We start from the raw sequence: 27,830 nt of genomic DNA on the forward strand, positions 1-27,830 counted from the left end.
ACCATACCTTGGTGGCATCTGATAGCTTTCAGACAGCTTCTTGACCGTTCAGCCTAAAACAGTAGATTCCACAGCCATAGTGACATGGAGCCACCAGCTAACACTGCATGAATCGTGCCATAGCTTTGATTAGATGACCTGTGTGCTGTCCAGGTGCTGGTCACTGTTGATTGGTACCTTCAAGGCCTCACCTGCTCTCCCTTCTTATAGGTCATTAGTTTTAAAGTGTATTTGGACCAGATGGTCCTTCAAACAGAGGAGACATGGAAGCTCTAGCTTCTCAGAGTCTAGAGAGAGTTAAGGCAAACTCACCAGTGTAGGGAAGGAGGAAGCAAGGGCCGAATAGACACAGAATGCTCCTGCATAGAAGGAGAGAGAGAGAGATCCCTAGCAGGACTGGCCCTACCATTTTGCAGATGAGGGAAGAGTTGGGGAGGGGTGGCAGGACATTTGAGAACAGAGCCGTCCGCTCTGCTAGTCTGCTAACCTCAAGTGCAATGGAGAGTGCTATCCTGTTGCCAGTGCTGAAGAAGGATTCAGCTGCTATATATGGTTGGCTTCTGTATGTGGAATGGGAGGCATATCGTCCTTTGCCTAAAGCAGCAAAATGTCTTGGGCTGGCCCTGCTGCACACAGAAAACTAGATGTAGGAAGAAGGGTTCACCTTCATCCTGTGAGGCTAGGTTTCTATGTGTAAAGGGCAGGGAATTTTTTTTTATTGTTTATGAACAGCAGATGAGGAGGTGTTTCTGGGTTGTACTGCTCAAATAATTAAACTTCTCTAGACTAGCTCCATCCCCATCTCAGGTGTATAATTAGGGAAGCACTTGCCCATACATACAGATTGGGGATCCCAGGGATAGCAAAAGGTTACATCTCTTCCTTGACTCAGATGCAAGGCTACACTGGCTAAGAAATCCCTGATCACAGTACTTTGATGCATGTAGTCTGTTGCATCTTTACATCCTCCCTATTGTGCACATTGAACAGCTTGTGTTGTGACAGGCAGGGTTGCAAGCGCAAATGTGGTTACCTTGCTGATTCACTGTCTCCTTTGGAAACCATTAGTTCCACAGAGGGCAAAAGGATGGTTAGAGAAGTGACAGACACAGGAAAGCCCCTGGGGTGTGCATAAAATGGATCATGAAGAGGCTCTCTACTTTTGTGCCCCTGAGAGTTCCTTCCTTTTGCAGCCTCTTCTCTTTCACTTGATCTGCTGCGTTCTGCAAATAGACTGGAAAGAGGCAGAACAGGGAGTCCGACACACTGTCATTAATCAGCAATCTGGGGTTGTATCCAAAGCAGAGCTAAGACGCAGTCTCATCAGCACAAGGATTTCTCCTTACCGCAGGACTTCCCCCTTTCTCTCCCCCCCACGCCCTCTGCATCTGTTCTAGGGGTTCCCGCAACCCTCCAGAGCAGATTTGGGGAGCGCATGAGGCATGCATGGGGTGAAGTCCCATTGCACAAGCGGAAATCCTTGCACTGATGGGATGTGTTAGTTCAATGCCATTTTGATCCGTTGTTCCAGGATATGGTCTGAGGTCCCCGGGTATGGTCTGAAGGTACATGGGGCAGCCACCTTGTTGAAGCTAAGCAGGTCTGGGCCTGGTCAGTGCCTGGATGAGAGACCACCTAGGAACCGCATGTATGCCGCCTTGGGTTTCTTGATGGATGAAAGGCGGGATATAAATGTCAGAAAATAAATTAAAAAATAAAGTAGGGATGGGGAACCTTTTTCCAGCCTGAGGGATGCCTCCTCTCATGGGCAATGGGAGCTGCTTGCCGGCAGTGAGAAGGGCTGGAGGCAAGAGGGGGTAGAGCAACAAAGGCTCTTACATTTGCATGGAAAATGCCACACCATACTAGCCACACAGAAGTCAAAAGCTTCTACACACACCTCTCCATGTTTCGTCCAAGAGGCATTACCACAGTTCAAGAAGGTATTTCAACCAAGGAAAGCACTTGGGCTGGTGAGAAGAGGCATGAACTCGGGAGATACCAAGGGCCAGACAGCAAGGGTCAGAGGGCCACATTTTGCCCCAAGGCCTGAGGTTCCCCACCCCTGGGTGTTAGATGGAGACGTTGCTTCAAACCTTAGCATAGCCATTAACTTAGGGTGTGTCCCCAGACACTCATACTTTCAGCAGTGTGTTTCATTGTGGAAGCACACTCGCTGCATTTCTGACAAATGCAAAGCTTTCTCCCCAAGACTGGGCCCAGTTTTTCCCATCCGAGCAGAAGATGGATTTTCACATCACCAGTTGGCTGGCCCTTGTGCTATGAATGAAACAACTTCTGCCCTTCACAGGTCAAGGCGGTGCGGAGTGCTGATTGGCTGGCCCTTGTGCCAGTCACAAAGCTATCTCCCTATCATATATTGGAACAAATGCCAAATTGTGTAAAAGGATGGAGGGGAAACCTTAAAAAAATAATAGTAAAGCACCAAACAAGCTTGCAAACATGCAGAAAATGTCCAAAAGAAAGCAAAGAGAACAGCTTACCTCAAGGGGGGGTCACAATAACATATCAATCTGTAGCTAGGGACAAAAAAAAAAAGACGGCGAAGAGAAGCATGCCCCACAGTGCTGAAATTATGTGGGAAAGGTGCAGGGGCCCTTGATGAAATCCACAGCCCTTCCCCTTGACTCTCTCCAGTTTTAGCTAAATCATGCTCTCTCACACACGGTAGCTTTCTATAGGCCATCACACAATGTAAGGGGTGGAGAGGTAGTTTCCCTTTGACCTCCTGTAATTTGAATGCTTGGAAAAATCCTTCCATTTGCTCTTTTTTTTCTGTGGAGGCTGGTGTAGTGTAGCAATGAATCTGAGCAATGAATCAGGAAGTCCTTGGTTCAGATGTCACCTCTGCCATGAATTCACTAGGTGGCCCCAGGCAAGCCACTCTCTCTCTCTCTTCTCTCTCTCAGCCTCATTTCCCCATCTGCAGTTATGGGAGATGGTAATACTGAAGATAAAACAGACAGCTGCCCAGGTGGATATGGCTCATCGCAATGTTGTCATCCTTCAAGCCATGGGTAGCCAAAGTAGTGCCCTCCAGATATTGTGGACTATGCCTCCCATCATCCCTGACCATTGGCCATGCCAGATGGGGCTGTTGGGAGTTGTAGTCCACAATATCTGGAGAAACATGCCTAAACATGTCCCCTGGTTTGGGGACATGGCAGAGAACTGGAAAGCTTAAGAATCCTTCAGATTCCAGCTGCTTCCTGGCATGCCCCTTGAAACACCCCCTTCTTGGAACCTTCCAACATTTAAGCCCCAGTGTCAATTAGACCAGGGCATTGAAGGAGCTAGTGCCATTGGAGAGGGGGGCTCAGACATTGGATCTTCCTCTCTAACATCGGAAGAATAGATCCAACCCGTCCTTTGGTCGCCCTCCCAGAGACCATTGGATTGCAATGTGTGTATTCTATGACTCGATACTGTATTGTTTGTTTAATGTAGTTTATTATAGCGGCTGCTTGTCTTTTTAGAGTGTATCATTTTGTATTTTTAAGATAAATTTCTCCTTGATAAAGAGTTTCCTCTTTAAGGTAACCATATCCATCTGTAGCCAGCGTTTCCCAACTAGGGGCCACCAGCTGTTGTTGGATCACAGTTTCCATCTTTCCTGACCATTGGCAATGCTGGCTGAGGCTGATGGGAGTTGTGGTCCAACAACATCTGGTGGCCCACTAGTTGGGAAAGGTATTCTATACAGATGTCTTCTCCCCCCCCCGTGGTATTTTTCTTATGGCTGCATGTGACCCTCTCTTTATGAAAAGAATACAATCTTACCTTGTAGGGTGGCTGTATGGATGGCAGCTAGATAATGCATGTGAAGTGGTTTGAACACATGACAGCACTATACAAATGCTAAGTGTTATTATGCACATTTACACACCACCTTACTGGATAGCTTTGGTACACAGCAGGGATCACTTTCCCCAAAGAATCCCGGGAACTGTAGTTTGTTAAGGGGGCTGGGGACTGTAGCTCTGTGAGAGGTAAACTATAGTTCCCAGGATTCTTTAGGGGAAGCAGAGTACTTTAAATGTATAGCATGTACGCAGCCATCATCTATCCAATTCAGGCTCAGATACGCATGCAGCTCTACTATCTGATTGGCTGCGATCCTGGGGACTGTCTGCATCCGGCAGCCTTCACGGAGTGGTGTCGTTGTAAGTGGCCATCCAGCAGCTGCTTGTTCATGCAGATCAGACCTCGGCCACATACAAAAATGTCCTTTCATGCAGAAATCCAATTATAGCTCTTTCCAGCATCAAAGAAACAGATATATATATATATATATATATATAATTTTTTTTATTCTCATGAGGGCTTACAAAATATTCTGTATTTTACAAACTGAAGCAGCTTTAGAAAAATACATCATATAACACCTGAAAAAGCAGTGCGATGGGCATTGCACAGCAACACCTTGCCAAAGTATAATTTCAGAGCAGGTGTAGATTAGAAATACATCTGCATACTGTACATAGTTTTTAGGCACCATGCAAGTTTTAGCACCGTGGTATAATAGCACCATATTTAAAAATAAACATAAAAACTGCTAAATTCCCTTACAGCAGGTGTGGGGAATCTTCGGACCTCCATAAGTTGCTGAACTCCTCCCATCTTTCCTGGCCATTTGTTATGCTTGCTGGTGCTGCTGGGAGTTGCAGTTCAGCAGCATCTGGAAGGCTAAAAGTTTCCCATATCTGCCTTAGAGATATGTGTGTCGATTAAGTTGTTGTACAAGCACATGACAATCTTTACTACTCTCCGCATACAATAGGGGTGGGGAACCTTTTTGGCTCCACAAGCCAGATCCTTAGCAGAATCTGCTTCCTGGGCCAAAACTGGCAGATGGGCAGCATGCCATCTGTGGGTGGGTGGACTTGGTTTGGGGAAAATGGCCTTGGGGGCCAAATGCAACCCATTGAAGGGCCGTGATGGCCCACAGGCCAGACGTTCCCCACTTGACTTACAGGATTTCCAATGACCTCTAGTTAGGGTGGGTTTTTTAAAAAAATATATGTTTATTTTTCAGTTTTTCATTTGAGGCTCACATGGAACTTGCAGGATTAGCAAGTAGGAAATAATTGGGTTCAGAGGTGTATTGTGAGCAGAATTATCATGACAACACTTTAGAATCTCATGTTGCATCCAGACTATTGCTATTTTCAGGTGAGATTCAATCACATACTGGCAAATTCAGATTACACAATTACAGTTGACTGGGAGGTCTTGTGCAACAAGCTTGCTTCTCCAGAAGACTGAACTTTTTGCAATAAGGAAAGCGACAGAAAAATGCACTGGAAAATGTGGGATAACACTTGCTTTGATACAACTGTCATCTACCCTCCCTGCAAAAAAAAATCAGAATAGATTCACTAATAGGCAAAAAACCTTGCGGTTTAAGAATGTACCTATAGCCCACAGATATGTCTATCAAACTTTAAAATGCAGGGAAATTGGGCAGCTATAGTGAATGCACCAGGGGAGCAGGAGACCTGACCTCCTCTCTGAGATATTGCACTGCCCTACAAATTGGTCAAAATGCAAACACCATTTGGGTTGGTCTTTCACAGTCCAATCCACTTGCTGTGTAGCTTGGAAGAACTCTCATGGCTGTATAATGCTCATTAAGTAGCGAACAATGTCTAATCTCCCTGCCATCAAATCAGGATGCATGCTCAATAAACAGGTCAGCTGTAGGTGCCTTCAGCTGCTCATAACCAGTCATGTGTAACAAATCAATGATTCTACATGTTGATAGGTATTTCCATCTTTGTCCAAGATATATCCAACCAGTTCAATGGAGTCTGGAGGAGCAGTTTAATACAGATCTAGATGTGTCTCTGTATTTGAATGAACTGCATGCATAGAAGCCTACTTCTATATGCAGATATTCATTGGTGTTGTCTCCAGAACAAGTTATTGGAGTGCACACAATCTGACCTTAGATGGATTGGAGACATGGCACCAAAACCATATTTTTTTAAAAGAGAGGAGGAAAAAGGAGAGGGAGGGAAAGAAATAGTATAGGTTAAAAGTATATAATGTAGAACAAAGAATGCATTAAGTGAATCCAATGTTGCAAATTTGGGGTAAGGGTACAGGCTACCGTGGATGTGGAAAAGTTTAAAGCCACTACCATACTTCCATAGACAGTGGGGTGGGAGTGGCAGTAGAGATCCATAGCAAGGGTGGGGAACCTGTTGCCCTTCCAACAGAAGCAGCTGGTGGTAGAGCTTCCCAGCAGCAGCGTTACTGTAGCTTACCTGAGCTCTCTGCCACCTCGCCCCTCTCCATCTTGGGAAGCTGCAGTAACACCTCTGCTGGGAAATTAGCATTGCGACTACAACTTTCATCATTCCTGACCTTTGGCCATGCTGGCTGGGGGAGATGTTCAACATCATCTGGAGGGCTACAGGATCCCTACCCCTTCTTTTAGCATTCTTCAGTTTTGAATTCTGATTGAGCAATCCTGGCTCTCAGCCACATTATGGTTTCCAGCTTGATCGTTTCCCAGGTCCCGTTTTGTTAACAGCCCAGGGTCTGTTGCACGTGGCGCAGCATTGATTCTGCACTGATGGCACAGAACATTTGCCGACATCTCTCACTCTCTCACAGAAGTTTACTGTCAGCCTGTCCTTGATGCAAGGCAAACCTGTCGTGAAGAGACATACGTTGTTAGCAGCTTCTGGTGCCTACTGGGTTTGGGGTAAGACTGTAGGACATCAGAGAGAGGCAGAAGGGAAGAAACTGGCAGCATTAAAACTAAACACAGAAAGCACCTTTGATGCAGTCATGCAGATGATCACATGAAGATTGCTCTTTTTGCACTCCTGTTTAACACACACATAACACAGTATATTTTAACATGCACACGCATGCACACATATAATCTGAACATGTACAAAGCATGAGTGTATTTTAATATTATATAGAAACTGTCTTGTGAGTGCATTTGCCCTAAAAGGTGACTTAATTAAAAATATTTATATTAAATGAAAATATTTATATCAATTAATTGCAAAAAAATGTGTTGACTGGCTGAATTAGGGCCCAGTTTAAAATGCTGGTATGGACCTTTAAAGCCCTAAAAGTTTGGGACAAGGTTCTCCAAAGGACTGTGTTCACCTATATGAAGCTGCCTGTGCTTTGAGATTTGCCTCAGAGACTTTGCTCGTGGGCTTGCCTGTAAGACCTATTACATTGACAGGCATGAGAAACAGAGCCTTCATAGTGGTGACCCCACACTTGGTGAACTCTCTCTCATGTGATATGGTAGTACATGCTGGCTGGGGCTGATGGGCATTGTAATCCAAAACATCTGGAGGGCAGCAGCTTGGCGAAGCCTACTTTATGAGATGCAGAAAAATGAGAGACAAACATATGGACTTATGTGTAAACCACACATCTAAAAGTACAGTTAAATAAATATGCATAATCATCTGAGCATTCATGCATTCCAAATGCCTGTTATCTGCTTGTTGTTGTTGTTGTTGTTGTTAAATTTCTTTATACCCCGCTTTTTGGCCAAAGGCCCTCAAGGCGGCTTACAAAGAAAAATAAACACAAGTATAAAAGTACATCAATAAAAGCAATACAATTTACAAAAATTACTGTTTTGTAGAAAGCAATTACACAATTTTCTTTCCTTCTTCCCCTCTACACATTTTGCTCTGGTCCAGCTCTAAGAAGCCGTCTTAGTCCACATCTGCCTCTGTGTATTGCCTAAACTGACTGGAAGTATCTTCAGAGTTTCAGACAGAACCCTTTTCCAGCCCTACCAGGAGAAACCAGAGATTGAACCTGGAATCTTCTGCATCTGAAGCATGTGCTGCCTCCACCATTGGGCTACAGCTATTCCGCTGTAAAAATGGTATTTCTGTCTGCCTAGTTGTATCAGAATGTGGATAGAAGATAGAAGATTCACAGCCATGCATGGGTAGATAGATAACAGCCACACTCAGCCAATATGTATTTGATTTATGCTTCAAGTTATTAATCCAGGAAGCCATACATTTGAAGAGTCTTGCTTTTATTCATGATTGCAGTGATTATGTTTCTTAGTCTAATCATGTCTATATTGTTCCAGACTCTTAATAGCCAGATTTAGGAGCCTCTTTCAAGTTACAGTAATATAAATCAATCAATCAGATTTATATCCTGCTCTTTCTCCCAGTAGGAGCCCAGGGCGGCAAACAAAAGCACTAAAAACGCTTTTTAAAAAAGGTAAAGATGTCCCCGCACTTATAGTGTGAGTCGTTTCCGACTCTTAGGGTGATGTCTTGCGACATTTACTAGGCAGACCATATATATGGGGTGGGATTGCCAGTTCCGTCCCCCGCCTTTCTTTACCCCCCAGCATATGCCGGGAACTCATTTTACCGACCACGGATGGATGGAACGCTGAGTGGACCTCGACCCCTTTTACCGGAGATTCGACTTCCTCCTTCATCATAAAAACAGACTTTAAAATACTTTAAAATTAAAACAAAACATCTTTACAAACATTCCTTTAAAAAAAGCTTTAAAACATCTTTAAAAAAAGGTTAAAAACATTCTGGGTAGTTTTTTTTTTAAAGGTTTAAAAATATATTAAAAAGCAATTCCAACATAGATGCAGACTGAGATAAGGTCTCAACTTAAAAGGCTTGTTGAAAGAGGAAGGTCTTTAGTAGGCACCGAAAAGATAACACAGATGGCACCTATCTAATATTTAAGGGGAGGGAATTGCACAGGGTAGGTGCCACTACACTAAAGGTCCGTTTCCTATGTTGTGTGGAAAGGATCTTCTAATAAGATGGTATCTGCAGGAAGCCCTCACCTGCAGAGCGCAGTGATCGACTGGGTATATAAGGGATAAGACGGTCTTTCAGGTATCCTGGTTTGAAGCTGTACAGGGCTTTGTACACCAAAACTAGAACTTTGCCCTTGGCCCAGTAGCTAAAAAGTAGCCAGTGCAATTCTTTCAGCAGTGAGGTGACATGATACCCTGCCCCAGTGAGCAGTCTCGCTGCTGCATTTTGCACCAGCTGCAGCTTCTGGACCAACCTCAAGGGTAGCCCCACATAGACAGACAGTAATCCAGCCTGGAGGTGACCAATACATGGACAACAGTAGTCAGGCTATCTCAGTCCAGAAACGGCTGCAGCTGCCTTACCAGCTGAAGCTGGTAAAAGGCACTCCTAGCCACTGAGGTCACCTGGGCCTCTAGTGACAAAGATGGATCCAGGAGCACCCCCAGCCTACAGACCTGCTCTTTCAGAGGGAGTATGACCCCATTCAAAGCAGAGAACTGACCAATTATCCGAACTTGGGAACCACCAACCCACAGTGTCTCTGTCTTGCTAGGATTCAGACTCAGTTTACTGGCCCTCATCCAGCCCATCACCAAGTTCAGGCAGCGGTCCAGGGCTTGCATGACTTCTCTCAATTCAGATGTTATGGAGAAACAGAACAAGGTATCATCAGTGTACTGCTGACACCTCGCCCCAAATCCCAAGGGCTTCATATAGACTTTCTCCTATCATTCAGTTCACTGCACAGGCTCTCACCCTGCGAAGGAACTACATATGTGCCATACACCCTCCCCATTACCAATTTCCTCTAGATTGTTTTTTTTTTTTTAAAGAAGGGGGTAGTGCTCTCGCCCTTGGGACTCCCTAAGGGGATCCCCAAGAGGCGATCCCCTTTGGTGGCAACCCCGAAGGTGGCAGACCCACCACCCAAGGGCAGATGGGCTTTTATGCTCCCTCACCCAGCCAGGCGCTGATGCAAGAGGCTGGAAGATTGACTACAGCCTCTCTGGAGTCAGGGTCAGGCAGGGGGTCCCAGTCCTTGCAGCACTTACCAGCTGTCTCGAGAGACAATAACCCAGAGGAGAACAGTGATTTCTATTACACCACCATTCTGTAGATCTCATTATTATTCCTTATTGGCCTGTATTATGACCTTAAGGCCTGTGTCAGTGCCATGATAAAAAGATTGCAGGCATTTAAAAATAAAGATTCATTCATTCATTCATTTAAATTTCAAATCAGTTTCGGTCTGGAGACAAGGGGGACAGGCCTTCTGTGTTTTCCTGAACCTGCTTTGGGAAGTGAAACTGATATAGAGTTGATGTATGTCTAGCCATTGTTCAGTGATGTAGCCCTGGGTCTTAAGATACAGTTCTTGAGATATTTGTCAGCTAAAAGAGCAATGCCCGAGCATCTCCAGTGAAGCGGTCTGCTGTGCAGAATTCTCCATATTGACTTCTGAAAAAAACTGCTCCTTTGTACTGGTTGCTGTTGAGCTACACCCACCTGTGCTTCCCACACACTCTTGTAGGTTGCATTTTTGAGAGCCGGGAGGCTTGGACTCAATCTCGCACATGCCCTCGTCCTTAGCTGTGTGATCCTCCACACTGATGCACTGCACTGCCCTTTGCTGAATGCCTCCTCCACATGAAACAGAACACTGGAAGACATATTGAATGGCAATGGAGACATAGTATAAGACAGCCTTGTAAATAAGCCCACAGGAGTTATTAGTGTGCAAAAAACAACAACATACTAGCCTGCTAAGAGGCTGGAAGCCTGCATTTCTGTGTTGGTTTCTGGAGGAGGGAAACCAAAAGCCAAGTCTACCACTGTGATATTTTTTCTTAATGTTGGTGGGATAGAAATTTTTGCAGATAAAAATCAAAATAAATCCTTCCTACATCAGTCCACTCACTCACCTGCATAGAATTCATTGTCACCTATGGTGACTAAGCAAGCTCTTAAATACAACACTGATTTCAGAAGAGCACAAGGACTGCCATGCTTGGTCAGTTTCCTAGCAGACAGAGGTGCCTGAGAGCCACAAGAGTCCAATCAAGCAGGGCATGATTTGCTATATTATTTGCTTAGTTTCTAGTGGTAAGAGCATCATAGATTGCATTTCTGCTAATGTCTCTTGACCTGACCAAGGCTTGGGGCTGAGTTGGAGCTGAGTAACATCCTCTGGCATGGCACAGACAGAAGGTTTCCTCCTTGGCCTTGTGTCTAACCATTCTGAGGAGCCCAATGTTTAGGTCAGTAGCCCACCCTTCTTTCTGGCTTCCGGCTGTCTTAACCCACAGGTACCTCCCCCATGGGCTGCACCCACCATTTGCTTTGGCAGCCAAAAAGAAGATAGTTTTAAACAAAGTTCTAAAATCTAAATCAAAGAGGTAAAACAGCATGGTTAATGGGTACAACAAACAGAGCAAGTCTCAGCACTGGATGTTTTAAGAAGTACTTCATTTGAACCTGGGCTCACTGGAGCTAAATTTTGGGACTTGCTTTGATGCTTGGGCTCAGCCCAAGAAGACAGCCGGCGTGACTAGAGTGTTGGACGAGGACCTGGGAGGCCAGGGTTCAAATCCCCAGTAAAGTTCACAGGATGACCTTGGGCCAGTCACTCTCTCTCAGCCTAACCTACCTCCTAGGTAGGGAAAATGAGGGGAAATAACCATCTACACTGTCTTGCACTCCTACCTGTCTCTCCTGTCTTTTGCGGCTGTACGCGTATCTCTGCCACCAACCAAGATGGCAGCAGGGGTATCAGCACCTTAGGGAAACCTCAGCCACCATCTTGGTTAATGGCAGCCCTGCACGCGCAGCCTGCGCAGCTGCAAAAGACAGGAGAGACAGGTAGGTGGAGCCAGCGAACAGGTGGGCGGCTGGGAAGGTCTCTCCCTGCAATCTGCCATGGATCATGGAAGAGGAGCATTACTCCTCCCCCACCCTATAGAGGGACCCCTGTGGCCCCAGAGGCCTTCGGCCAGGGCCTGACCTAGCCACCCTTTAGCGCCGGCCCTGCACACAGGGGCGAGTGGTTAATGGTGTGTAGCCCCACTCTGATGCCATGCAATTATATCTGTGTGAGGCTGAATGCTGAAATAGGGCAGTAGCCTTAAACTCTTTCAGACCCAGGATCCTGCCATAGCCCTAACCTATAATGGGATGGCCTTTCAATTATGCCATTGTTTGTAAGAGCAGGGGTGACCAGATAGATGTATAAGTTTCCTGAACCTCAAACGTTGTACAAGAGTGAGAATTTTGGCAAGTGTAGCTTGTCAGGCAAAGGTGTGAAGCTGCACCAGATACAACAACTCCTGCATTTGGTCATCCCCCCAACTCTGGTTAGCTTTTTTTCTTTCTCCCATCTTTCTCTGATTCTCACAAACATGGTATTTTAAAAATGTGGTGGTGATACCAGTGGTGCCATGCAGACTGGAGCTGCTGGGAGTTGTAGGCCAAAACACTTGGAGGACACCAGGTTGGAAAGCTGCTATAGAAGATCCAAAGGGTACGTGCAGCTGAAACAGTTATACGTAAAAAATGTACTGGCATCCCCAAGAGGAACTGAAGAGCTTGATTTGGTAATAGCTGTGGTCCTTCCTTTGAGATTAAATGCACATAAGGTCACGTCACAGTTGTGCCTGTAACTGGCAGTTAATCACCCAGTCTAATAGCTTGCCGTAGAGACAATATACCTCATTCCAGGGCTCTGCACGCCACCCCAAGCAGGGCTCTCTGTTACAGCTGACATTCAGCAGTGGCTTGCGTTCTGCTAACTGGCAATGAAATGGCCTCAGCATCCTGTTGTCACCAACATTGAGGCAATGGACATCGCGGGTCTTGAAACCACCTCCACAGCTGGAGGAACACTGCACAGAGAAAAAACAGGAAGGAGGAGATGGCTCCTGTAGTTTCAGAGAGCCCTGACAGGAATCTGTGTTCAACATCACAAGAAAGCAGGGAAGTAAAAAGGAACTGATTTCCATTCTAACCCATGTTCATCGCAAACAGCGCTGTTCCTGTTCCGTTGCAGTTTGGCTTCTGAAAAAAGCTACATTATTCATCTCGCTGTCTGCTCTGGCAGAATTTTACAGTTTAATTACTTAATTACATTATTATTATGTTATTATTACCCCACACCATTCAATGCAAAGAAAACAATACAAATGGGGAGAAAGCAATAAATTACATATCATCAATTCCATATTTTTTGCGGACTGAAAGCAACAACAAGTGAATTGCCAACTGTATTCACTGGATTGATTTCTGTTCCAAACATGGGATACATAAGCAAACATGAGCGATTTCTGCGTCTCCCAGAATTCACTGGCATCCCTACAACACAGCTAGTTGGGTGTAGTGGACAGAGTGCTGAACTTGCCGGGAAACCTATGATCAAATCCCTGCTTGACATGAAGTTGCATGAAATTCCCCAAGTGACCTTGGGCCAGTCACCATGTCACAGGCTGTTTCCAGAGAGGTGGCTTCTAGGAATATCTAATCATTGCTCTTCCACTGTAAGCTATAATCAGATCTGCAAATGAAGCTGTGGGCACACTAGTCACTTCAAAAGCAACCAGAATGATTTTTCTGGCTGCATTTTGAAGCGACTCTGCCCTCTGCTGGCCACACCTCTCTTCCCCTCTGCTGACTTCAGACTTTTCAGGACCACCCATAGCAGTGTTGGGCCAATCACTGTCTCTGCCTGAGCCTGAAGTAAAGCGTTTGCGTTGGCCACACCTGGAAAACAAACGGATTGATCTACCAATCAGTTGCAAATCCTGCCTGAGCTGAATTTTTAAAATCCCGCACTTGAGCTGATCCAACCAGGTTTTAGAGTAAAAATGGGCATAGGTTGACTAGCGTCATGTGCCCTTGTTTTCAGAAAAGTGAAGTGGAGATGGACTGGAACCAGCACAACAGTAAGTGTGTCTCTACCCTAATTTTCCAACCTATCATATCATGCTTTCTCTGTGTGCATAACCTGCTACATTCTGTCCACATCAGTGAGCATGGCATAGCTGCTGCTCATGCAACCACCTGAAGCTTAGCACACATTCACTATAGTCTTTGGGATCAGGTACCATTCTATGACCCTGGGTCATTTTTAAAAAATCAATCTTTTAATTATCATTAACACAGTCTTCTGGCTATATTTTAAAAAATAAAAATAGAAGAGAGGTATAATGCTATGGCACAGTAGTGAAGGTGTGGCAAACCTTTGCCCCCCCCCATGTTGCTGAACTACAACTCCCATCAATGGGCCAGGAACAATGTGAGTTATAGTTCAGCAACATCTGGATGGCCAAAGGTTCCCCACACCTGCCATCACACTATAGTCTCTGTGGGACTGGCAGTCCTTCATGTGATTACACATAGCAATATATAATATGTGTGTGCAGAGCATATGCTACATTGATCTTTTATTGCTATCATTCTATTTACAATAATGCTATAATATGATGGTGTTTTTGTTTATTTAGTTGATTCTGTTTATGAATTGCTTACCATAAAATATCTCAAAGTAATTTCACAGTAAAAACATCAACAATAAAACAATTAAAAACAATTCAATATGTAACAACAATTAAAAATAATTTCATATTTGCAAACAATTTCTAATCTAGTAGAGATATAGACTTGACATACAGTGCTCGCTCTCCCTCTCTCTGTCTCTCTCTCTCTCTATATATAAGGAAAACATTTTAGCAATAATTAAAAGTGCAAATATATATAAAAAACCAGGATCATAAAATGGTGTCCACTACATAGGTTATAATGTTGGGGTGAGCAGAAGGCAATCTACTGGTCCAAGCAATCTGGTCTATCTACTGGTAGGCCTCCAAGCAATCTGCGGAAGATCAGCATGGCTTCTGACTCCCAATTGTTTAACAGCAGCAGCAACAAACAGGCTCCAAGAGTGGATTTTTGTGTGACAGGCCTCTCAGCTCATGGAACTGAAAACAAATTCCTGGACTGATTATCCCCCTAAAGACATCCTGTCCCTTAATTCTAAGAGTCTATTCCCCCTGTCACCACCACTAATTGTGTGTGTGTGTGTGAGATATATTTCAGACAAGTTACTTCTCTCCATTTTAGACCCTCCCATAAAGGTATACCCCAACTTTTCTGCTGCTTCAAACTATGGTGGGCTGCCCAGGCAGCCTGGTGGCATCTGTCTTTATTTTTAAAGAAAAACTAGAATGCTGCCCTGTCATGATGTAGCATTGTTACCAGTGGCATTGTACAGAAAAAATATGGCTTCCCTGGCAATGGCGCTACATCATGACATGGCAGCATTCCCATTGGGAATCTGTTAAAAATGAAGATGGACACCACTGGGCTGGATAGGAAGTCCCTCCACAGCTTGAAATGGTAGTAAAGTTGGATTTACTTCCCCCCCCCAAATAACAGAGAAGAAACTTACCTTGTGCCATCTCATATAGAAGGTAACCACCCCCCGGCAAAAAAAAAAGTTTGGGCAGTATCTCCCTCCCCCACTATCTTCAGGGATCATTTTTGTCTTGCCCCCACTATTGCAAAACTACAAAAGAAAAGAAAAGGCCTGGCTCAAAAACCTCAGGTTTAAACCAATGACTGGGGATGGGAAACTCTACAATTCTTCCCAAAAAATTCATCCTGGGTGAGGATGTACCTTCATAGAGAAGCTACATTTCCACACTTAATAGTGTTGGGTTGCTATCCACTGATACTACCTTTGAATAGCTGTCGGGAATAACAGCTGCAATTTGGATAATCAAGAAAATGGTAATTTTTTAAACCTCTCAGCTTGTAAGAAAAGAGAGCCAATTTTTTTTAACAATACAAAACAAAAATAGCCAATATGACTGGAGTTGCTGTTACAGAAAGACATCTGCATCAAAATTAGCTGCATAATTGGATTCATAATTCTGGCATACAGTCCTTTTTGATTTAACTTCCCTTTCCCACTTTCTTCCTAAATGATATAAGCATCAATCAAATTGGTCCTGAAATGTTGGGATTTGTTTGGGGTAAAGTAAGGTTACAGTATGGACGTACATAAAATTACTCACTGGTTTTTGGGAATGCATTTAGCAAAGAGCACCATATACCTAGTCTACGCCCTTTTCAGCAGTTTTGGATTCGCATGCACCTCTCTGAATCAGAGCCAGAGATTTAGTTGCCCTGAAGCCTCATGTGGTCCTAAAAGGCAGATCTCTTAAAAATGAGAGCTGGAAATTGGAAAGATTCTCCAAGGGGCATTACCTTGCTCCAGTCTCCGGCTTTCCACTGGACACATGGGCGGAGGTAGCACCTCCTTGCTGGATCCGGTTTTTTAATGTGCTGGCAGTCAGATTCATTCTTGGTGCTGCATTCCACTGCTCTCCAAAAAGCCCCCACGCCACACGTGGTGGAACACTGTCAAACAAAACAGAAATAAAAGGCGTTTGAGTTTTGATGTCCCTAATTACATTGCTCAGATGGCCTCTTGAGATGCAAATTTAGCACCTCATTTGCAGTCCACGAAAGCAGGGAATAAATGGAAGCAGAAGCTAATTTATTCTACTGTTGGTTTTGAAGCATCATACTTAACGTAGGCAGAAATTAACAAAAAATTGATGCTGTCTTAGCTTAGGAACAGACTGAAACATCTGTAGCTCTGTACACACAACTGCTGCCATCTTTTGTGAACCTTGTAACATTTAAGAAGTAAAAGTCTCTGTGAAGGTCACTTTTGCTGCAGACCCAATCCATCAGTGGCTTTTCTTTCCACCAAATCCTGACAGCTCAGGAAGATAATGTCATAAATGTACACATCACTTCTTATCCAGTACTCTTTAAAATCTGGAAGCTCTTTCATATCATATCATTTGTAATTATTCCATTTCCCTTCCCACTTTCTGCCTTTCAAATGACCCTGAAGACTAAGAAGGCACTGCGAAAAAACTAGAGTAGCTCTGGGTTTGCTTCAAGTGGAAAGAATTTTCTCACAAGGGCAGCAATTCATAGCAGCTCTGTAGAAAGGGAAGGGGCAGAAATTCAATTCAGTTCACATTTAGAGCCAAATCTGTCAAATTGGCACTTTCCAAAACGGTTAGAGAACTGAAACAGAGCCATCCGTTGAAATTCACACTTATCCAAATTTTGTGAGGCAGTTCTCCAACCAATGTTTACCAAAATGTATATATGAAAAAATGTGCATAAAAATGAATATATTAAGTGAAAATAAGATACAATAATGTATTATATTAGAAGAAATTGCTTGCAAAAATTACATTACATTAGCTAAAGCTGCATACAGAAATGTGCCTACTAGGAGAAAGTCACACTAAAATGCTGAAAAACTGTCATGAGGATTTTTTTGGGGGGGAATTGCAAATTGTTGCAGAACTGTGAATTTATGATTAGAAAAATGACACGCCGAGAGAACCAAAATAGACAGATCCTTCCATCCCTGTCTGTAGATGATCATACCTCTGTTTTGAAGAGGGTACATGCCAGGAGCAGCTGGGCTACACTGCTAGGCTAGCAGAGTGGGGTGATGCCAGCCTCCTGCTCGTGATATCGCTGCCACTGACTGAGTTGGGGGGCTAGGTTCAAGACTGTGCAGGTGCACTGGCATGAATACAGGATTGGATCCACTGGTGTGCCCACCCTACCCCCACGTCATCCCGATAAGTGGCAGTGACACCACTGCCAGGTGGTCATCTCTGCAGCAGCACCCCCTCTGGCTACTTCTGGTACACGCTACACACACACAAAATACATAACAAGAAACCTGCAGCCCCCGCAATTGGCTGGTTAGTTCGAAACAGTCACTACATGAATATTCCCTTATTTCTTCCCTTTTGTGGGGCAGGGGCTATAGCTCAGTGGTGGAGCACATGCGTTGCATGCGGAAGATCCCAGGTTGAACCCCTGACATTTCTGGTTAAAAGGATCAGGTAGTAGGCCAAAGGATCTGCCGAAGATCCTGGGAACTGAGGCCTGTCACAATAGACAATACTGGGCTAGATGGAGAAGTCTGACTGGGCATAAGGCAGCCACCAGTGTTCCATGATGAAACTCAATGTGGTGTTTAATGGGTTCCCAAGGTGGTCTCCCAGTCGCTTGCCAGCACTGACCAAGACCCAGGACTGCTTAGCTTCAGCAGTGCCTTTCTGACCTCAGAGTCTATCCCACTCCCCTGCTTCTGGGCCCTTACCACCTTTAGCTGCAGTCTGACACTACTTTTCCTGGAATGGAGATATTTTAAAAGTGTCACCTGTTCAACTGGTCTCTTTACTTTCTTCTACCTTTAGGTTTTTCACATTTCCTGCTCCATCTCCCTCCTTCCTCCCACTCCCTGCTTGTGGGCTCCTTACATGTCAGCTACTGTGCGAGGTTTGAATCCCACCCAATGGACAACTTCCCCTTACCTCACTACAACGGAACTGTGTACATCCTGCTTGTGAAATCTTTGTTCCTTCAGCATCACACCGGCTTAGCCAATCAGTGTTGGAGGCTTCACTGCTACAAGTGCAATGCAACACAGATGTAGCACATTGCCTAAGTGCTCAAAGCGATTCGTAGACATTCAGTATACCTTACAGGTGCCAGGTGAGGTACGCCTGTATTATTATCCCCACATTAAAGAAGAAAGGCTGAGAGAGACTGTGGCTTGTTGAAAGTCAATGACATCACAGCTGAGCTGAGGTTTTACACTGGAGATCTCCTCAGGCCAAAGTTCACACGCAGACAGAACAATCCAATTCAGAGAAGGCCAGCAGGAGTGGAGCCGGCAGAAATGGAGCGGGCAGAAGGGGCTGCTATATCCAACCGCACTTCAGAAGCCGCTTGGAGGGGAGGACACTGGCTGTGCTGGCAGGGCACAGCAGAAGGAAACAAAATGCATGTTTCCTTCAGCCATCCCTTTTCCTGGCGCGTCAGCTGCCAGGACAGAGGGCCACAGAACTGACCTGAATGGGCTCAGGATGTAGTGTCAAGGCCCTCTCCCTTTGGTTCTGCCCTCAATATGCCCCTGGAATGTCCCTCTTTCAAGCATTCTGCTGGCTGCACTTGCGCTGGTCTTGACTGGGCCTCAGCTGCACCCGGATGGTGGCAGAGTTCCCTGCCGGCACTGTGGCTGCTCCAGGCGGGGGGGGGGGAACTTCTGCTGGTGGAGTCTGGTGGCACCAACACCCTTCCTCCTCCAATGCAGTGACGCCACATCCAGCAGCCCCTCAGCCCGGGGTATCTAGGAGCTGGATTGTGCAATTAACAAGTTTTCATGCATGATCATGAGACATGACTATCAGACTTTTGTAGAAAATCCATCTCATTTCATCAGCCTTTTAAGCAGAGACCTTATCCCAGTCTGCATCTGAAGTGGAATTGTGTGAAATATGTTTTTACATCATTAAAAACATATTAAAACAAAACATCTTTAAAACATTGTTAAAAAAACTTTAAAAACATCTTACAAAGCAATTCCAGCACAGATGCAGACTGGGATGAGGTCTCTACTTAAAAGGCTTGTTGAAAGAGGAAGGTCTTCAGTAGGAGCTGAAAAGATAACAGAGATTGCGACTGTCTAATATTTAAGGGGAGGGAATTCCAAAGGGTAGGTGCCACTATGCTAAAGGTCCGTTTCCTATGTTGTACAGAACGGACCACCTGATGAGATGGTATCTGCAGGAGGCTCTCACCTGCAGAGCGCAGTGATCGACTGGGTATATAAGGGATAAGATGGTCTTTCAGGTATCCTGGTCCCAAGCTGCATAGGGCTTTGTACACCAAAACCAGAACGCTGAACTTGGCCCAGTAGCTAATGCACAGCTCCCATAGTCCCTGAACTCTGGCCATGCTGGCTGGGGTTGATGGGAGTTGGAGTCAAACAACATCTGTAGGGCTACAAGTTCCCCCATTTCCAGATTGAAAATTTTCATCTACATACATACATACAAAATGAGAAAAAAATAAGCTTACAATAACGATGATGGGACCTCCACTCCACCCTACCCTAGCTGAGAAATTTCCCAAGTTTAACCAATAATCATTTGGTTTGAAAATCTTTATAATGTTGTGCCCAAGCAGAATTTTTTTTATGTGTGTGTTAAGGGGCAAGTTCTTGTGGCAACCCATAGTGTAGTAAGGTGGAATGTGGGGGAGTGCAGCTCTGGGGAAAATTTTTTGGAGCAGGAGTGATGACATAATCTAGAGGAACTCCAGATAATTGAGAGATACCCTTGCTCTGGCAAGTGGATGAAGTGATAATAAGGCTTTCAAGTTTTACTGCAGTTTGTGGTAGATTAGCAAAGAGGAATGTGGAAAATATTCAAACAGAAGCTAGATACTTCTTTCTTTTTATTTGACTGAGTCCCTACTTTATATTAGCAGTTTAAATGGTAACACTTCCTCACAAGATTGCATAATAGTTCAACACTGCTGCCTGTATTTTTTTTAAAAAATTCTCCTTGGAAGTATGGCTATGGGCTCCTCTCTGGGCAGTAGGGGCTCCTGCCCTTCAAAATGTACCACTATGCTACTGCTGACTGCCAAGTTCCTGAAAATAAACTGATCTAATACTATTACCATAAAAATGCCAAATATTTTGCCTTAATAGGGACTGTGGAAAAAACTACTTCTCTTTCATTTAGAATGGGGAATCCTTAAGAGACAAGAAACAGCTGTATGGAACTGTTCCATTATGCTGCAAGTCTCCATGACAGCTATTCATTGACTTGACAATTTTATAATCAATTGCAAAATGGGTAAGCATCAATGTATTGTCTAACTGCTTTCACAAGCTGTTATGAATTTCTTTACAGGAGCACCTCAGAGTTTCCCAGGGACTTGCTGCACAGTTTTAAACAGTTTCACACAAAACATAAACATAAATTGTTGGCAGAAATGATGAACTGAAATGACTTCCCTTTTACACTCTTAAAGTTGAAGAGAGAAGTTGTCTCTCTGTGTGATTTTTATTTACATAAAGCAAGGTCTTAATGTTGCTACAACTTCATTATATTTATATTACTAGAGATGTACAAAAAGGGTGGCAGCCAATGGTGTGTGTCTGCTAGCAAAACAGACTTCCATTTGTGCAATGGGACTTCCACTTCCTCTTCTCCCTCTCTGCAGTTCCCTGCATGCCCCAAAATTTGCTCAGGGGTCTTGAGGATACCATCGCTACATTCATCATGTAGCAATCTAACATCATTCTGATCAGAACTTGAACTCTGATTGGGGGTGTCACCAATCAGGAAGGAGGGTGAAGCAGCAGCAGTTACAAAAAGAACAAGAAATGGTTCTAAAGCTGGAGAAAAGATTGGTGCAAAAAAAGAAGAAGAAGGTAAGGCAGGTGGCCCCCCAGATGTTGCTGAACTACACCTCCCATCCTCCCTGGCCATTGGGCATGCTTGCTGGGGCTGATGGGAGTTGTAGTTCAGCAACATCCAGAATAGGGAATATTTGCACAAATAATCTTTCAGGCAAAATTTCTACTCTCCCAAAGTTTCTAGTTTCAACCTAAAAAATCAAAACTGACAATTATTCATCCCAGCCCTAATTCTGAGGACCAAACTGGATGTGAACAAACTTTGCATTTAACATGCATGCTTTTTAAAAAATGCACATAGGAAAGCAGTCACTGGTGGGGGTGGGGGTTAACTCTCTGCTCCCTTGCTGCAGCCCTGACAAAAATCACTCATTTGGAGCTGCTATTGGAGCCTCCTCAATTGCTTTTTAATATGTTTTTAAATTTTCTTTTTTAAAAAAATGTTTTTAATCTTTTTTTAAAAAAGATGTTTTGAAAGCTTTAAAAATGTTTTTAAAGATGTTTTGTTTTAATGTATTTTAAAGTCTGTTTTTATTATGTTTTGCCGCCCTGGGCTCCTGCTGGGAGGAAGGGCGGGATATAAATCAAATAATAAATAAATAAATAATACATAAAATGTTTTAAAGTGTTTTTAGTGCTTTTGTTTGCCACCCTGGGCTCCTGCTGGGAGGAAGGGCAGGATATAAATCAAATAATAAATACATACATACATAATGAATTGGTGCCAAGACCACAGAAGAGTAGGAAAGGGTTATTTATTTATTTATTTATTTATTTATTTATTTATTGTATTTATATACCGCCCCATAGCCGAAGCTCTCTGGGCGGTTTACAGTAAGGGTTAAACGACCCTTCTTTCCTGTTGCAATCCTGTTAACTGTCAATCCCATCCCCACCACTAGTAGATATTCGCATCAAAATGTACATTAAATGAAAAACTTCTTTAAAAACCATGTCTAATTTTGCCCTGACATAGTTGTTAATGGAGGCCATAAAGCCGTCAGATTTTGCTCTTATCTCTGGGAAGCAGGATTAATAAGAGAGCAAGAAACCTTTCTGTTTCTTATTCCTTAACCTTATTCAGAGAAGTGGGTCTCCTTTCCACATCTCTTGTATGCTAGACTGTCTGCCAATGGCTGGGGATGATGGGAGTTGTAGTTCAGCACCACCTGGAGGGCCAAAGGTTCCCCACACCTAAAGCAGAGTAACTCCTTCGTGCCTTGGGATTAAATTGCCACTGTATAAAACAGAATGGCCTACTCACATTTTTATCACTGCACCCAGATGAAGGGACCACATCTTGAAAGAACAATAAAATGGGCCTGCACAGGCCCCAAATAGGTTACAGATTAGGGATATTTAAAAGGCTGGTTTATAGATGCTGTGCATAGATGATAGTTTCAATTAAGAAAACTCTTGACTTGAATGAGGTAATGATGATAAAGGTGGTTGCAACGTAATACACATGGGCAGTACAATATCTCAGAGAGGAGGTCAGGTCTCCTGCTCCCCTGGTGCATTCACTATAGCTGCCCAATTTCCCTGCTTTTATAAGTTTGGTAGAAATATCTGTGGGCTATAGGTACATTCTTAAACCACAAGGTTTTTTGCATATTAGTGAATACACATGTAGTTAACATGAACAAAACAATGAAACCCCAACACTCACCTCGCTCCAATTTCCCACCATCCAGAAAGCATCATTATGCGAGTTCCTGGACACCTCTGGCTGTTCTGGATCAGAGTCATTCAGCAACATTCTCTTGAATGCTTCATCCTGATTCTTTGGTACACCAGTAACATGCAGAAATGGACTTTCTGTAGGCCAAGCGGATGCTTCAGCAACAGAAGCTTTTGGTTTTGTTCTATTTGCAGGCTTGTCTCTTGATGTTTCGTTCAACAGCGCCAGTTGTACAGTAACAGGATCTGCTGTTGCGGGTGTACTTATTTGTATAGGAAGGCCTTTGAGACCTATGCTTGTCACGGAAACGCCTACTTCTCCTACTGGAGTAACAGAAACCTGGCTAAAACTGTCGGGATGATAACCTGTTGGCGAGGTTCTTGACGTATTGCCACAAGTGATGGTAGTAGTAGATCTTCTCATTGGCCATTCACTCTGGGCTTTATTTGTTGTTTCTCCATCAGTACTGTTAGACACTGCACTAGATTCTTCAATTAAATACCTGGAGGTTACAGCCCAAGAACTGGGGTTAGTGGTAAAGGAGTCCTTATTTATAAAGCCATCCCCGGAAGAATTGTATGATATGTTCCCCACATTTGTAGAGTTTGAAACACTTGAATCATCTGTGATAGGCACAAACGTGCTATTTTGCAGTGAGCTGCCATCACTCAATACACAGGAATAATTGTTAGCAATGCCTGAACCACTGGAATTACTTTGTAATATGTTTACTTCCAAGTCTTCTTTTTGTGAAGAGTTCATAACCCCAAAGGATGTAGGTATCACAGTAACATTTCTGGGCTCAAGTGTTCTCACTGTTGTGGGGATTCTTGGGCTTGGCTTGGGGGATGGCAGACTATTGTCAGGGCCTCCGTTGGGATTTGCTCCCATTCTCCTGATTATCTTTCCATTATGCAGTTTGAAATGGGGTATCAGCAATCTTCTCGTGAATGGACACTGCTGGAGGCCACACAGAGCTTTAGAATGGGGCCTCTTTGAAATGTCACATGGTTCTCCATTGTTTTTGGTACAGGTGATGTTCCGAGTCCGTATACCTCCACCACAGGTAACTGTGCACTGCAAAATAAATCATCTTTCTTCAGATATCTCATCCAATTCTTCTTTCCCTAGCCATTTACAAAATACATAACCTGCTTTCAGGAGCGACCAAGGCTATAACCAGGAAGTTTTGTGTGTAACTGCCCCATGTGGTGAACTATTAGAACTGCACCTTGGAATATCTTGACCACCAATGGACTGTCTTGGACAGGAAATGCTATAATAATTTCCTGTTCGGACTGGGACTTTATCTGAGCAACAAGGTCTTCCTGTCTTTATCTTGGTGCCTCAGCTCTGACTCCCCAGCTCGAGTTCTGACTCCACTCTGTCAGTCATTTTTTGTCCATCACCCTTAGGTGCAACAATGCCACAAATTCTTTGCTTCCTGTGCTCCACCACAGTGGGCAACAGTGCAGGGGTGAATTATGAATGGTTATTGACTTTTAAGGTATGCTGGAGTTCAAAGTTCTACTACACAGAAATACTTCTCATGCTATCAGAACAGCTACTGTTCCTTACAGAAAAACAACAACATTGTTATCTGCTGCTGTCCAGTGTCACAGGACTCTATTTTACCCTCTCATGTAGTCAGGCTGGTCTGTGGAGACCTTTTAGAGATAGCCAGGAGCTCTGCAGGACCAAAGAACAAGTCAGGATTGAAGGACAAACACTCCTGGGCAGGACTGAGAAACAAGCCACAAGTCAGGAATGAAGAATAACCAAAGATAAAGGAACATGCCAGCACTCAGGAATATTTTGTTGCTCCAGCAAGGCTCAGCTGGAAAAGGAAGGCCTTCATAGTCTTTCCTTTCAAGAATGATTCATTGGCCAACCTGGGTGGGCAGAGGAGTCCATCCAGGGCTTTATTTTGGATTCCTGCATTGAGCAGGGGTTTGGACTCGATGGCCTTATTAGGCCCCTTTCAACGCTACGATTCTATGATTCTAGGGTACTTGACTGAGAAGGCTGCTATCTGCGGTTCAATGATTCACCACATGGACAGTGCAGCTGGTGGCTCCAGGTCAGCAGAGCAGTGGAATCCGCTCTGGATTTCAGTCTGAACTTTCCATTTTCAGCACCTTGGACAGCTCCCTGAAAGTTCAGGCTAAAACCTGTAGTGGATTTCACTGCCCCACTGACATGGAGTCACCAGCTGCTACTGCATGTGGGGGAGCTGCACACAGACCCAACAGCTCCTTACACCTATAAACAGTGTACAGTGGCTGTCTTTGGTTCTCTGCCTGCACCCTATGAGAAGCTGGAACAGGATCACTCTGGTCCACCTGCTAAGCGTCTGAATAAGCTGATACCTGTCTTTTCATCAGTCACCTTGAAAAATAAAAGCTAACATAATCTAGCATAATCTTAATCTGTCAATATAACCTATGATCTTTTGGGGACTATATTGCCCTCTTGTCTATGCTGTGCCCAGGGGCAGGTGGCTTTATTACCCCACCCAAATTATACAACTTTTTAGCAGACACAAACTGTCATGCCATACGTGAAGCTGCTTCACAGAAAACAGGGAGGTGGTTCTGCTGAAAGCAGAGTCATTAATATAGGCTTTCATGCTTCATCAAGAATATTAGCTGAAATTAAACCAACATTTAATTCAATCACCACCAGCGTCACATTTTCATTTGTACAGAAAGTAGAATAGAATTGGGGTTGACAAGGCATACAATATGGCCAACAGAGGAATTCTGGTACAAACAAATCCAATTTCATCCTTCATTTATTTATTTATTTATTGTAAGAAAGGGGAAAACAGCCTGAAGGCACTGGGGTAGGGGTAGGAGGAACACAACTGCTTTGCACCTGTTGATAACTAATCACAGCAAAACTGTAAACCGACCAGAGAGCTTCGGCTATGGGGCGGTATATAAGTACAATAAATAAATAAATAAACTGGGATTTTGTATTGAGAGGAGGCTGCAAAACCTGACATTCCACAGTTAAGCAGAAATGAACAGATGCCCTTACAATTTTTTATTTAATTATTTGTTTATTTTATAGGGCAGGAGACACATTGCTGTGAGACAGTTTGGACAATCACATCTCATCTTAATAAGCAAAGCAAACCTTTGACCCACAACACTTGTATCCTCTTTGCTGATTTAATAACAGTTTCACCCATTTCATCTAAACTGGGAAACTATTGCTATCTGTTTTGGAACAAACCAGGATATCAAATCAACTTCAGAACATGGCTTAATATCCTTGATTTTTCCAGAGAGGGTAACCATATTTTCTTGGTTCAGAGGAAATGGGAAACTATGGTTAACTGAAGACGTTCTGGTTTGTTTGCCCATATTGCTGTACAAGGGCAATAGGCAAATAGGTCTGTCTTTTCATAGGCCCCAAGAATCGTCTGAAGGCTCATGATGCATTTCTTTTGCTGAGGTTTAGCCTTGGATGGGACATCACCAGGATATGTACACTGCTCTGAGCTCTTTAGAAGAAGAGCTGGGTACAAGCATGTAACACATATAAATAGAGCATGTCGTGAACTTACCTCAGTCCAGTTGCTTACTGTCCAGTCTGATGGGCACAGGATATCTCTGTTGCACGAAAGGTGAGTTTTTGGTTTCAGCAGATGTTGGCACTCCTCAGCAGGCAAAGCTTGCTCATCAAATCCCACTGCCTGGATACAAAGGACAGTCCTTTTCTTCTCTCCAGCTGGACCACAGGTGGTCGAACATTTCTGCCATTCTCCTGCCCACCATCTGCAGAGCAAGCCAAGAAGGAATGGAGAACACCAAAAGAGCATTCATGTTAAATCAGAGAATGAACACTAGCGATACAAAGGAAAATCTGAGAAGGGACTACAAGCGTACTGCTGAAATACTTACGTTCCAGGCTTACAACATTTCCTGTTTCCATCAGTCTGGGTTATGGGAAACTGGTTTAAAGTAAACTTATGTCAGCTTAACAGAAGTTGGTTTCCTTCATTGAGCAGGGGATTGGACTTGATGGCCTTATAGGCCCCTTCCAACTCTACTCAAATACTCTATGAAGTACTTCTGTCATTTACATAATACCTTTGCAAACTCCTACCTTCACTACCCTTTATGAAAGAGGGCCGCCTGCAGGTACAATCTCACCAGGAGATCCATTCTATACAATGTAGGACACGCCTACCCTTTGGGGACACACCTACCCTTTGGAACTTCCTCCTTTTACATATCAGATAAGTGCCATCTCTGCTGCCTTTTTGGTGCCTATTGAATATTTTCCTTTTTTCAGCAAACCTTTAAGTGGAGATTCTTATTATCCCAATCTATAAATGTGTCTGATATTCAATTGTTTTTATATATGTTTTTACTGTTAATATGTTTGTTCATATGTTTGTTTTTATTGTTAATAGCTTTGGGGTGTTTCATGGGAAGTGATTAATTTATAAATAAATAAACGAGACATTGCAACTTGCCAAATGAGTCCATGGTAGGGTAAATATGCTCTCATTACTATTTTCTGGATCACTAGTGATGGTTCTCTCTGGGCTCACAATTTAGGCCAAGTCATATGGAGCATCGTGACCCAGAACTTGAAGCCACTTTCATGTGGATAGGACAGATCACACCAAGCACACACATTATTTACATCTAAGAACCATGTGAGATGGAAGGAGGCAGATTTGACTATTGTAGACGTGAGCTTTGTTACTCTGTGGTGGCCTGGCATCAGCCGTATCATCTTCCACATGGCTCCAAGACGGCTCCAGTGTTGTACGGGAATCAACAAAATGCAGGCAGCTCTCACACTGCAGTCCCTTTAGTCCATACCTCAAGGTGAAGAGTTCTCCATAGGGCCAGCTCAAGAGATTGCACTGTCTGAGGTTACCAGTAGGGATGTGTTATAATTCTGCCCAATTTGGATTTGATACTGAATTGTCCATTAATTCACTTATTTTCTATCATTGTGGATCAGATTATAACGTAGTAATTTTCCACTGCTATTT

The 27,830-nt window shown here is 43.8% G+C and overlaps 1 protein-coding gene across 4 annotated transcripts in view; it reads right to left on the bottom strand.

Moving 5' to 3' along the window:
* Positions 1-4,468: 4,468 nt before the first annotated feature.
* ADAMTS12 (ADAM metallopeptidase with thrombospondin type 1 motif 12) overlaps positions 4,469-27,830 on the bottom strand; it is a 248,924-nt gene continuing 225,562 nt past the window's right edge. For all 4 annotated transcript variants that reach the window (XM_061615943.1, XM_061615952.1, XM_061615934.1 and 1 more), the window contains 6 exons: positions 26,385-26,595; positions 22,799-23,887; positions 16,077-16,229; positions 12,524-12,697; positions 10,326-10,479; positions 4,469-6,679 (listed from right to left, as the gene is read on the bottom strand). In XM_061615943.1, the coding sequence (XP_061471927.1) occupies positions 6,513-6,679; positions 10,326-10,479; positions 12,524-12,697; positions 16,077-16,229; positions 22,799-23,887; positions 26,385-26,595 (1,948 nt within the window). In that variant the 3' untranslated portion in view covers positions 4,469-6,512. The remainder of the gene's footprint in view (positions 6,680-10,325; positions 10,480-12,523; positions 12,698-16,076; positions 16,230-22,798; positions 23,888-26,384; positions 26,596-27,830) is intronic.

Source organism: Rhineura floridana, chromosome 1 (assembly GCF_030035675.1).
Source record: "Rhineura floridana isolate rRhiFlo1 chromosome 1, rRhiFlo1.hap2, whole genome shotgun sequence".
Lineage (NCBI taxonomy): Eukaryota > Metazoa > Chordata > Lepidosauria > Squamata > Rhineuridae > Rhineura > Rhineura floridana.